The sequence below is a fragment of the Zalophus californianus genome, chromosome 17, assembly GCF_009762305.2.
Source record: "Zalophus californianus isolate mZalCal1 chromosome 17, mZalCal1.pri.v2, whole genome shotgun sequence".
Lineage (NCBI taxonomy): Eukaryota > Metazoa > Chordata > Mammalia > Carnivora > Otariidae > Zalophus > Zalophus californianus.
Genome location: NC_045611.1, coordinates 55,381,933 through 55,393,986, shown reverse-complemented (window position 1 = coordinate 55,393,986; position 12,054 = coordinate 55,381,933). Strand labels below are relative to the sequence as shown.

At 39.8% G+C, this 12,054-nt stretch overlaps 2 protein-coding genes and 1 pseudogene across 2 annotated transcripts in view; 1 reads left to right on the top strand and 2 right to left on the bottom strand.

The window, feature by feature from the left end:
* Nucleotides 1-12,054, top strand: part of LOC113936205 (putative protein ZNF720) — a 94,751-nt gene that overhangs the window by 53,856 nt on the left and 28,841 nt on the right. The window lies entirely within an intron of this gene.
* LOC118356454 (peroxiredoxin-1-like) lies at nt 2,736-3,639 on the bottom strand. The gene has a single exon (XM_035725254.1). The coding sequence runs from the start codon at nt 3,606-3,608 to the stop codon at nt 3,009-3,011; it is 600 nt and encodes a 199-aa protein (XP_035581147.1). The 5' UTR covers nt 3,609-3,639; the 3' UTR covers nt 2,736-3,008.
* LOC113935843 lies at nt 9,800-11,050 on the bottom strand (annotated as a pseudogene).

The following is a 12,054-nucleotide window of genomic DNA, read 5'->3' as shown; positions in this document are numbered from 1 at the left end:
TTCCCTCTAAACTTACTTTATTGAGGTCTTTTATCATGAATGGATGTCATCATTTCTCAAATGCTTTTTCTGTGCCTACTGAAAAATCATATGGTTTTTATCCTTTCTCTTATTGATGTGACGTATCACGTTGATTGAGTATTGAGTCACCCTTGATCGTGGTAAATTATTTTTTTTAAGATTTTATTTATTTATTTGACAGAGACACAGCGAGAGAGGGAACACAAACAGAGGGAGTGGGAGAGGGAGAAACAGGCTTCCTGCTGAACAGGGAGCCCGATGCAGGGCTAGATACCAGGACCCCTGGGATCATGACCTGAGCCGAAGGCAGATGCTTAGCAACTGAGCCACCCAGGCACCCCGGTAAAATATTTTTAATATATTGTTGAATTTTGTTTGCTCGTATTTTGTTGAGGATTTTTACATCTATGTTCATCAGGGATGTTGGCCTATAGTTCTTTCTCTGCGGTGTTTTGATCTGGTTTTGGTATCAGGCTAATGCTGGCCTCATAGAATGAATTGGGAACTTTTCCTTCCTTTTTTATTTTTTGGAATAGTCTGAGAATAGATATTAACTCTTCTTTCTGTGTTTGGTAGAATTCATCCATGAAGCCATCTAGTCTTGGACTTTTGTTATTTGGGAGTTGTCTTGTTTTTGTTGTTGTTTGTTTTTTGTACTGATTCATTCTCCTTTCTGGTAATTGGTCTGTAAATTTTCTATGTCTTTATGCTTCAAATTCAGTAGGTTATATGTTTCTAGGAATTTATCCATTTTTTTCTAGGTTGTCTAATTTGTTGGCATATAGTTTTTCATAATATTCTCTTAAAATTGTATTCCTGTAGTGTTGGTTGCTATTTCTCTTATTTGTGATTTTGTTTGATTCCTCTCGATCTCTCTCCCTCTGATGAGTCTGTCTAGAAGTTTATCTTTTGTTGCTCTTTTCAAAGAACCACACCTGGTTTCATTGATCTGTTTGATTTTTTTGAAGTTTGTTATTTACTTCTCTAATCTTTATTATTTCTTTTCTTCTGCTTTTGCGTTTTCTAGCTCCTATATGTATAAGGTTAGGTTGTCTATTTGACATATTTCTTGCTTGTTGAGGATGGCCTATATTGCTATAAATTTCCCTCTTAGAACCCCTTTTGTTGCATCCCAAAGGATTGGGACCATTGTGTTTTCAATGTAATTTGTTTCCATGTACTTTTTTATTTCTTCTTTGATTTCTTGGTTGACCCATTCATTGTTTAGTAGCTTGTTATTTAACCTCTGTGTATTTGTGGTATTCCTAGATTTTTTTCTTGCTCTTGACTTCGAGTTTCATAGCATTGAGGTTAGAAAAGATGCATGGTATGACTTCAGTCTTTTTTAATTTGTTGAGGCTTGTTTTGTGGCCTAATATATCATCTGTTCTGGAGAATATTCTGTATGTACCTGAAGAGAATATGTATTCTGGTGTTTTAAAATGGAATATTCTGGATATATCTGTTAAATTCATCTAGTCTGGTGTGTCATTCAAAGCCACTCTTTCCTTGTTGATTTTCTGTTTGGATGATCTGTCCATTGATGTTAATGAGGTATTAAAGTCCTCTACTATTATTGTATTACTACTGATTAGTCCTTTTATGTTTGTTATTAACTGTTTTATGTATTTGGGTGCACCCATGCTGGGTCCATAAATATTTACAATTGTTATATCTTTTTGTTGGATTCTCCTCTTTATTATTATATAGTGTCCTCCTTTGTCACTTTTTACAGACTTTGTTTTAAAATCTAGTTTGCCCAATATAAGGATTGCTACTCCAGCTTTCTTTTGACATCCGTTTGCATGATAAATGTTTCTGGATCCCTTCACTTTTTTTTTTTTTCACTTGAAAGATCAGAAGTAGATGTTTATTGCACAGACCCTATGGTTAGTATCAAAGACTGCTTCGCTTTTTATTTCTCCCATCTGTTCTTCTTTTTTTTATTATTATGTTAATCACCATACATCACATCATTAGTTTTTGATGTAGTGTTCCATGATTCATTGTTTGTGTATAACACCCAGTGCTCCATGCAGAACGTGCCCTCTTTAATACCCATCACCAGGCTAACCCATCCCCACAACCCCTCCCCTCTAGAACCCTCAGTTTGTTTCTTAGAGTCCATAGTCTCTCATGGTTCGTCTCCCCCTCTGATTTCCCCCCCTTCATTCTTCCCCTCCTGCTATCTTCTTTTTTTTTTTTTTAAACATATAATGTATTATTTGTTTCAGAGGTACAGATCTGTGATTCAACAGTCTTGCACAATTCACAGCGCTCACCATAACACATACCCTCCCCAATGTCTATCACCCAGCCACCCCATCCCTCCCACCCTCCACCACTCCAGCAACCCTGTTTGTTTCCTGAGATTAAGAATTCCTCATATCAGTGAGGTCATATGATACATGTCTTTCTCTGACTGACTTATTTCGCTCAGGATAATATTCTCCAGTTCCATCCACGTCGTTGCAAATGGCAAGATTTCATTCCTTTTGGTGGCTGCATAATATTCCATTGTATGTATATACTACATCTTCATTATCCATTCATCTGTCGATGGACATCTTGGCTCTTTCCACAGTTTGGCTATTGTGGACATTGCTGCTATAAACATCGGGGTGCATGTACCCCTTCAGATCCCTACATTTGTATCTTTGGGGTAAATACCCAGTAGTGCAATTGCTGGATCGAATGGTAGCTCTATTTTCAACTTTTTTTTTTTCTCGGTTCAAGTTTAATAGAAACAAAAGACAAAACGTGATGCCCTGCTACTGTACATACAGTTGGCCTGCCCCATAACAGCTCAGGCCCTTCTCTCCAGAAAACAAAGGTTGGCCTCCCCAACCCCTGCAGAAAAGGCCTGTCCTGTCCCCATACCACATCTGCACAGTCTAAAGTCTTATGTTCTAAGCATGACAATAATACAAGAGAGATTTTGTTTTCATGGCCACCCACTGCAGCCCAGCCCTAAAACGACCTGGCGCTCACTTCTGCTTAGAGAAATATTCTTTGCTCTTCTGAACATCAGGCTTGATGGTATCACTGCCAGGCTTCCAGCCAGCTGGGCACACTTCCCCATGCTTGTCAGTAAACTGGAAGGCCTGAACCAGTCGCAGAGTCTCATCCACAGAGCGGCCTACAGGAAAGTCATTTACCGTGATCTGCCTAAGGATACCTTTATCGTCAATGATAAAGAGGCCCCTGAAGGAGATGACTTCATCAGCCTTTAAGACTCCATAGTCCTGAGCAATGGTACGCTTGGGGTCTGATACCAAGGGAATGTTCATGGGTCCCAGTCCTCCTTGTTTCTTGGGTGTGTTGATCCATGCCAGGTGACAGAAATGAGAATCCACAGAAGCACCAATCACTTGACAGTTGAGTTTCTTAAATTCTTCTGCCCTGTCACTGAAAGCAATGATCTCCGTGGGGCACACAAAGGTGAAGTCAAGAGGGTAAAAGAAGAACACAATGTATTTTCCTTTGTAGTCAGATAGGCTGAGATCTTTGAACTGGCCATCTGGCATAACAGCCGTGGCTATGAAGTTGGGGGCAGGATGCCCGATTTTGGCATTTCCCGAAGACATCTTGCTATCAGCGGCTCTGAGAGCAAAAAGGCCGAAAACAAGGCAGGAAGAAGACGCTATTTTCAACTTTTTGAAGAACCTCCATACTGTTTTGCAGAGTGGCTGCACCAGCTTGCACTCCCACCAACAGTGTAGGAGGGTTCCCCTTTCTCCGCATCCCTGCCAATGTCTGTGGTTTCCTGACTTGTTAATTTTAGCCATTCTGACTGGTGTGAGGTGGTATCTCATTGAGGTTTTGATTTGGATTTCCCTGATGCCGAGGGATGTTGAGCACTTTTTCATGTGTCTGTTGGCGATTTGGATGTCTTCTTTGGAAAAATGTCTGTTCATGTCTTCTGCCCATTTCTTGATTGGATCATTTGTTCTTTGGGTGTTGAGTTTGATAAGTTCTTGATAGATTTTGGATACTAGCCCTTTATCTGATATGTCATTTGCAAATATCTTCTCCCATTCTGTCGGTTGTCTTTTGGTTTTGTGGACTGTTTCTTTTGCTGTGCAAAGGTTTTTATCTTGATGAAGGCCCAATAGTTCATTTTTGCCCTTGCTTCCCTTGCCTTTGGCAATGTTTCTAGGAAGAACTTGCTGTGGCTGAGGCCGAAGAGGTTGCTGCCTGTGTTCTCCTTTAGGATTTTGATGGATTCCTGTCTCACATTAGGTCTTTCAACCATTTGGAGTCTTTTTGTGTGTGGTGTAAGGAAATGGTCCAGTTTCATTCTTCTGCATGTGGCTGTCCAATTGTCCCAACACCATTTGTTGAAGAGACTGTCTTTTTTCCATTGGACATTCTTTCCTGTTTTGTCGAAGATCAGTTGACCATAGAGTTGAGGGTCCATTTCTGAGTTCTCTATTCTGTTCCATTGATCTATGTGTCTGTTTTTGTGCCAGTAACATACTGTCTTGATGAATACAGTTTTGTAATAGACCGTGAAGTCCGGGATTGTGATGCCGCCAGCTTTGCTTTTCTTTTTCAACATTCCGCTGGCTATTCAGGGTCTTTTCTGGTTCCATACAAATTTTAGGATTATTTGTTCCATTTCTTTGAAAAAAGTGGATGGTATTTTGATAGGGATTGCACTGAATGTGTAGATTGCTCTAGGTAGTATTGACATCTTCACAATATTTGTTCTTCCAATCCATGAGCATGAAACGTTTTTCCATTTTTTATGTCTTCCTCAATTTCTTTCATGAGTATTTTATAGTTTTCTGAGTACAGATCCTTTGCCTCTTTGGTTAAATTTATTCCTAGGTATCTTATCGTTTTGGGTGCAATCATAAATGGGATCAACTCCTTAATTTCTCTTTCTCCTGTCTTGGTGTATAGGAATGCCACTGATTTCTGTGCATTGATTTATATCCTGCCACTTTACTGAATTCCTGTATGAGTTCTAGTAGTTTTGGGGTGGAGTCTTTTGGGTTTTCCACATAAAGTATCATATCATCTGCAAAGAGTGAGAGTTTGACTTCTTCTTTGCTGATTTGGATGCCTTTGATTTCCTTTTGTTGTCTGATTGCTGTGGCTAGGACTTCTAGTACTATGTTGAATAGCAGTGGTGATAGTGGACATTCCTGCCATGTTCCCGACCTTAGGGGGAAAGCTCTCAGTTTTTCCCCATTGAGAATGATATTCCCTGTAGGTTTTTCATAGATGGCTTTTATGATATTGGGGTACATACCCTCTATCCCTATACTCTGAAGAGTTTTAATCAAGAAAGGATGCTGTACTTTGTCAAATGCTTTTTCTGCATCTATTGAGAGGATCATATGGTTCTTGTTCTTTCTTTTATTAATGTATTGTATCATATTGATTGATTTGCAGATGTTGAACCAACCTTGCAGCCCAAGGATAAATCCCACTTGCTTGTGGGGAATAATCCTTTTAATGTACTGTTGGATCCTCTTGGCTAGTATTTTGGTGAGAATTTTTGCATCCATGTTCATCAAGGATATTGGTCTATAATTCTTTTTGATGGGGTCTTTGTCTAGTTTGGGGATCAAGGTAATGCTGGCCTCATAAAGTGAGTTTGGAAGTTTTCCTTCCATTTCTATTTTTTGGAGCAATTTCAGAGGAATAGGTATTAATTCTTCTTTAAATGTTTCGTAGAATTCCCCTGGGAAGCCATCTGGCTCTGAGCTTTTGTTGGGAGATTTTTGATTACTGCTTCAATTTCCTTAGTGGTTATAAGTCTGTTCAGGTTTTCTATGTTTTCCTGGTTCAGTTTTGGTAGTTGATACGTCTCTAGGAATGCATCCATTTCTTCCAGATTATCTAATTTGCTGGCATATAGTTGCTCATAATATGTTCTTATAATTGTTTGTATTTCTTTGGTGTTGGTTGTGATCTCTCCTCTTTCATTCATGATTTTATTAGGTCTTTTTTTTTTTTTAACAATTATACAAAATTTTTATTTAATGTCTATTTTCCAGTTTTTTGTTGTTGTTGTTGTTTTTTTAACTGAGCATATGGAGTCCTCTAAGGCTTTCTTCCTCCTCCAATACAGGATCCAGTCCTGAGTCATGTGTTGATTGCATTGAGCTGTCCTATCTCCATAGACTCCTTTAATCTGGTATACTTTTCCTCAACTAAATGCCATTTGAACTATCTGATCTTTACAAGGTGTTCTGCAGGATAATATTTTTAAGTCTGGGTTCTTGAGCAAACTACACAGGGAAGGTTCATTTAAAAAAGAGATTCAGTGGATAAGTTGGGGAAGTTTCAGAAAACTTAGATGAGAATATATGAATCTTCCTATCTAAGAGTAGCTTTTAGTACATTTTAAAACTTTATAAGAAGGAGGCTTCTAAGTTTCTTTGAGATTGGTAATTTTTGGATTAATGGCTTATCTTGTCTCTTAAGATTTCAAAAAATAACAATATATAATCAACTCAGACAAATCTGGCCAATGATTTCATGGTTATCAAGTTCTAAAGATTCATCTAAGAAGAATGCAGAATTTTCCAAAGGCATCTTAAACTGTGACAGAATCAGTTTCTAAGTTTCCTCGACCTCCAAAGCACAACACTATGATCTGTCCCCTGGGTCTCAGGAGCCTTTTTTTGATTTGGGGGATCAGCATAATAGTCATATCAACAGTGACTGTAAAACTTTCTTCTTGTGCTTTTCTTTCACCGGAGTGTCCAGGAGACACCGTGGCTCCCAGCACAAGCAGCACCTGGGGCTGTGAGTGGCGCCCCCCACCCACTTCCAGAAAAATTCACCGCTATTGCCGCCCGCTGCTCTCCCTCCCTTCCCTTCCTCTCCTCCCTCTCTTTTCTTTTTAATAAGTCTGGCCAGGGGTTTATCAATCTTGTTAATTCTTTCAAAGAACAAGTTCCCAGTTTCGTTGATCTGTTCTACTGTTCTTTTGGTTTCTGTTTCATTGATTTCTGCTCTGATCTTGATTATTTCTCTTCTCCTGCTGGGTTTAGGCTTTATTTGCTGTTCTTTCTCCAGCTCCTTTAGGTGTAGGGTTAGGTTGTGTAGTTGAGACCTTTCTTGTTTCTTGAGAAAGGCTTGTATTGCTATATACTTTCCTCTTAGGACCGCCTTTGCTGCATCCCAAAGATTTTGAACAGTTGTGTTTTCATTTTCATTGGTTTCCATGAATTTTTTAAATTCTTCTTTAATTTCCTGGTTGACCCATTCATTCTTTAGTAGGATGCTCTTTAGCCTCCATGTATTTGAGTTCTTTCCGACTTTCCTCTTGTGATTGAGTTCTAGTTTCAAAGCATTGTGGTCTGAAAATATGCAGGGAATATCCCAATCTTTTGGTACCGGTTGAGCCCTGATTTGTGACGTGGGATGTGATCTATTCTGGAGAATGTTCCATGAGCACTAGAGAAGAATGTGTATCCTGTTGCTCTGGGATGGAATGTTCTGAATATGTCTGTGAAGTCCATTTGGTCCTGTGTGTCATTTATTTATTTATTTATTTTTAAAGATTTTATTTATTTATTTGACAGAGAGAGAGACAGCGAGCGAGGGAACACAAGCAGGGGGAGTGGGAGAGGGAGAAGCAGGCTTCTCGTGGAGCAGGGAGCCCGATGTGGGGCTCGATCCCAGGACCCTGGGATCATGACCTGAGCTGAAGGCAGACACTTAATGACTGAGCCACCCAGGCGCCCCCAGTGTGTCATTTAAAGTCTTTATTTCCTTGTTGATCTTTTGCTCAGATGATCTGTCCAGTTCAGTGAGGGGGGTGTTAAAGTCCCCCACTATTATTGTATTGTTGTTGATGTGTTTCTTTGCTTTTGTTATTAATTGGCTTATGTAAGTGGCTGCTCCCATGTTAGGGGCAGATATTTACAATTGTTAGATCTTCTTGTTGGATAGACCCTTTAAGTAGGATATAGTGTCCTTCCTCATCTCTTATTACAGTCTTTGGTTTAAAATCTAATTTGTCTGATACAAGGATTGCCACCCCAGCTTTCTTTTGGTGTCCATTAGCATAGTAAATGGTTTTCCACCCCCTCACTTTCAATCTGGGGGTGTCTTTGGGTGTAAAATGAGCCTCTTGCAGACAGCATATTGATGGGTCTTGCTTTTTTATCCCATCTGATAGCCTGTGTCTTTTGATTGGGGCATTTAGCCCCTTTACCTTCAGCGTCACTATTGAAAGATATGAATTTAGTGCCATTGTATTGCCTGTAAAGTGACTGTTACTGTATATTGTCTGTATTCCTTTCTGGTCCATGCTGCTTTTAGGCTCTCTCTTTGCTTAGAGGACCCCTTTCAATATTTCTTGGAGGGCTGGTTTCGTGTTTGCAAATTCCTTTAGTTTTTGTTTGTTCTGGAAGCTTTTTATCTCTCCTTCTATTTTCAATGACAGCCTAGCTGGATATAGTATTCTTGGCTGCATATTTTTCTCATCTAGTGCTTTGAATATATCATGTTAGTCCTTTCTGGCCTACCAGGTCTCTGTGGATAAGTCTGTTGTCAGTCTAATGTTTTTACCATTGTAGGTCACAGATCTCTTCTCCCGAGCTGCTTTCAGGATTTTCTCTTTGTCTCTGAGACTCATAAATTTTACTATTAGATGTCGGGGTGTTGACCTATTTTTATTGATTTTTGAGAGGGGTTCTCTGTGCCTCCTGGATTTTGATGCCTGTTTCCTTCCCCAAATTAGGGAAGTTCTCTGCTATAATTTGCTCCAATATACTTTCTGCCCCTCTCTCTTTCTTCTTCTTCTGGGATCCCAATTATTCTAATGTTCTTTCATCTTATGGTATCATTTATCTCTTGAATTCTGCCCTCGTGATCCAGTAGTTGTTTAACTCTCTTTTTCTCAGCTTCTTTATTTTCCATCATTTGGTCTTCTATGTCACTAATTCTCTCTTCTGCTTCATTTATCCTGGCAGTTAGAGCTTCCATTTTTTATTGCACCTCATTAATAGCCTTTTTTGACTTTGACTTGGTTAGATTTTAGTTCTTTTATTTCTCCAGAAAGGGTTTCTCCTAATAACTTCCATGCTTTTTTCAAGCCTACCTAGTATCTTTAAAATCATCATTCTGGGGTGCCTGGGTGGCTCAGTTGGTCAAGCGACTGCCTTTGGCTCAGGTCATGATCCTGGAGTTCCTGGATCGAGTCCTGCATCGGTCTCCCTGCTCGGCAGGGAGTCTGCTTCTCCCTCGGACCTTCCCCCCTCTCATGTGCTCTCTCTCTCATTCTGTCTCTCTTAAATAAATAAATACAAATCTTTAAAAAATAAAATAAAATCATCATTCTGAACTCTAGTTCTGACATCTTACTAATGTCCGTATTGATTAGGTCCCTGCCAGTCGGTACTGCCTCTTCTTCTTCTTTTTTTTTTTTTAAGTTAAAAATTCCTTAACTTTTTATTCCTGGTACCACTACCACAATTTACAGGGCAACATACCTGATGTAATGAAAAGAAAAAGAAAAAGAAAAAGCTACAACAGATAAAAGACCTCGGGAATGTACCTGTAACTGACACTATATTGCATTAATCAATAGCTGCACTTTTTGCAATCTGTGGCTATGAGAGTCCTGAACAAGAAGGGTTTCCTGTTTAAGCTGCAGTAACTTTTCTGACTATGGATCATCGTTCTTCCTGGGGCAGATTTTTACAGTTCCTCTAATGCATTCGGGACGACTGTCTCAAAGTAACCTACAGCTTTCCTGACAACTCCTCCCTCTCTCCTAAGAACTATAACTCTTTTCTTCTGAAATTTTTTAGAATCTTCTACCATATCCACCACTTCCACCACCAGGTCCGTAACTACCACCATAGGGACTGTCTGAGCTTCTTCCACCAAAACTGCCCCCCCCTTCATGGGTCCATAATTTGATTGCTGTTGTCCACTATAATTTTCAAAATCATTATAGTTCCCACCACCACCATAGTTACCTCCAAAATTTCCTCCTCTGTTGTAACCGTCATATCCTCCACCACTACCTCCATATCTGCCTCCTTGGTTTCCATATCCTGGTCCACTGCCACCATAGCCTCCTCTACTACTATAACCAGAACCACCACCATAGTTGCCACCATCGCCTCCTCCATAACTACCTCTGCTGCCGCCACCTCCACCACCATAGCCTCCTCTTCCACCGAAGTTGCCACCACAGTCAAAGTTACCACCACCTCCAAAGTTTCCTCCACGACCCATGAAGTTGCCAGATCCACCTCCACGACCTCTTTGTGATCCAGCAGACTGCATTTCTTGTTTAGAATGGGCTTTTTTCACTTCACAATTATGCCCATTAAGAGTGTGGTATTTCTGAACAACAATTTTATCAACTGTATCATAATCATCAAAAGTTACAAAAGCAAATCCTCTTTTTTCCACTCTGCCTGTCTTCCATAACTTCTATGGTTTCCATCTTGCCATGCTTTTCAAAGTAGTCTCTCAAATTCTATTCTTCTCTATCTTCTTTAATACCACCAACGAGGGGCGCCTGGGTGGCTCAGTCATTAAGTGTCTGCCTTCGGCTCAGGTCATGGTCTCAGGGTCCTGGGATCGAGCCCCGCATCGGGCTCTCTGCTCGGCAGGAAGCCTGCTTCTCCCTCTCCCACTCCCCCTGCTTGTGCTCCCTCTCTTGCTGTCTCTCTCTCTCTGTCAAATAAATAAATAAAATCTTTAAAAAAAAATACCACCAACGAAAATTTTTCTTCACTGTTAGATGGGCACCAGGCTTTACAGAATCCTCTCTAGAAACAGCCCTCTTTGGTTCCACTACACGCCCCTCAACCTTGTGTGGTCGGGCACACATTGCTGCATCGACCTCTTCAGCACAAGAGTAAGTCACAAAACCAAAACCCCTGGAATGTTTTGTTTGGGCGTCTCTCATCACCATGTAATCTGTAAGTGTACCCCATTGTTCAAAATGTTCTCTTAAACTATCATCTGTAGTTTCAAAGCTCAAACCACCAATAAACAGTTTTCTCAACTGCTCTGGTTCCTTTGGATCATGGCCCTCCATCATGAGACCGGACTTACCTCTTCCAATTCGAGTTCAATATGGGACTCTTGTTCTTTTTTATGAGGTGATTTTTCCATCTTGTCCTTTTGTCCAGAGGAGAATAGATGAGAGAACAAAATGCTAACAGGGTAACAACGTCCCCAGAAAATATACACTAAAGAAATCAGAAAAGACCTGAAACTGGGGCAAAAGAAAGGGAAAAAGAAAAAAGGAGAAAAAGAAAAAGATAAAACAAAACAAAAAAACCAGAATATGATCAAATATGATCAGGCTGGTGCATAGATCAGTGCCACACACTAGATTTTCGGCATATTTTGGTCTGTTAGAAGAAAGTGCCTCCCAAAATTTTAAAGACAGAAAAACTTATATATGTTCAAAAATAAGGGTTAATACAATGAAGGGATAGAATATGATTGTAAAGATGAAAATTATAAAAGATTTTATAAATGGAATTGATAAGTTGGTTGAAAAAGAGGATTTTTTTTTTTTTAAAGGGAAAGAATGTGATCAGGCAGGAGACTAGAACAAAGCCATACACTAGAGATTTAGGGTATATTTTGATCTGGTAGAAGAAAGTGTATCCCAAAATTTTAAAGAGAGAACAGCTTATATGTATATACACCAAAAATAAGGTTAACTACTATGAAGGGATAGAATATGACCTAAAAATGAAAAAGATTTTTTTAAAAAGGGATTGATAAGATGTTGGTTGAAAAAGGGAAAAAGAAAAATTAAAAAAAAAAAGGTTAAAAAGAATCAAATTTGAAAGACTAAAGAATTATGGGGGAAAAGCCATGAATTCTATGTGCAGTATTCCCCTAGCGCTGGAGTTCTCCCGTTCTCCTTGATCGGTAAACTTGGTCTTGGCTTGCTGGCTGTTCGTGCTGATCTTCTGGGGGAGGGGCCTGTTGCCATGGTTCCCAAATGTCTTTGCCAGAGGCGGAATTGCCCCGCCCTTGCCGGTCCGGGCTAAGCAAGATGCTCGGGTTTGCTCTCGGGGGCTT

What these genes read in the sequence shown, in the direction of transcription:
- LOC118356454 (XM_035725254.1), bottom strand. Translation starts at nt 3,608, where the DNA reads ATGTCTTCGGGAAATGCCAAAATCGGGCATCCTGCCCCCAACTTCATA.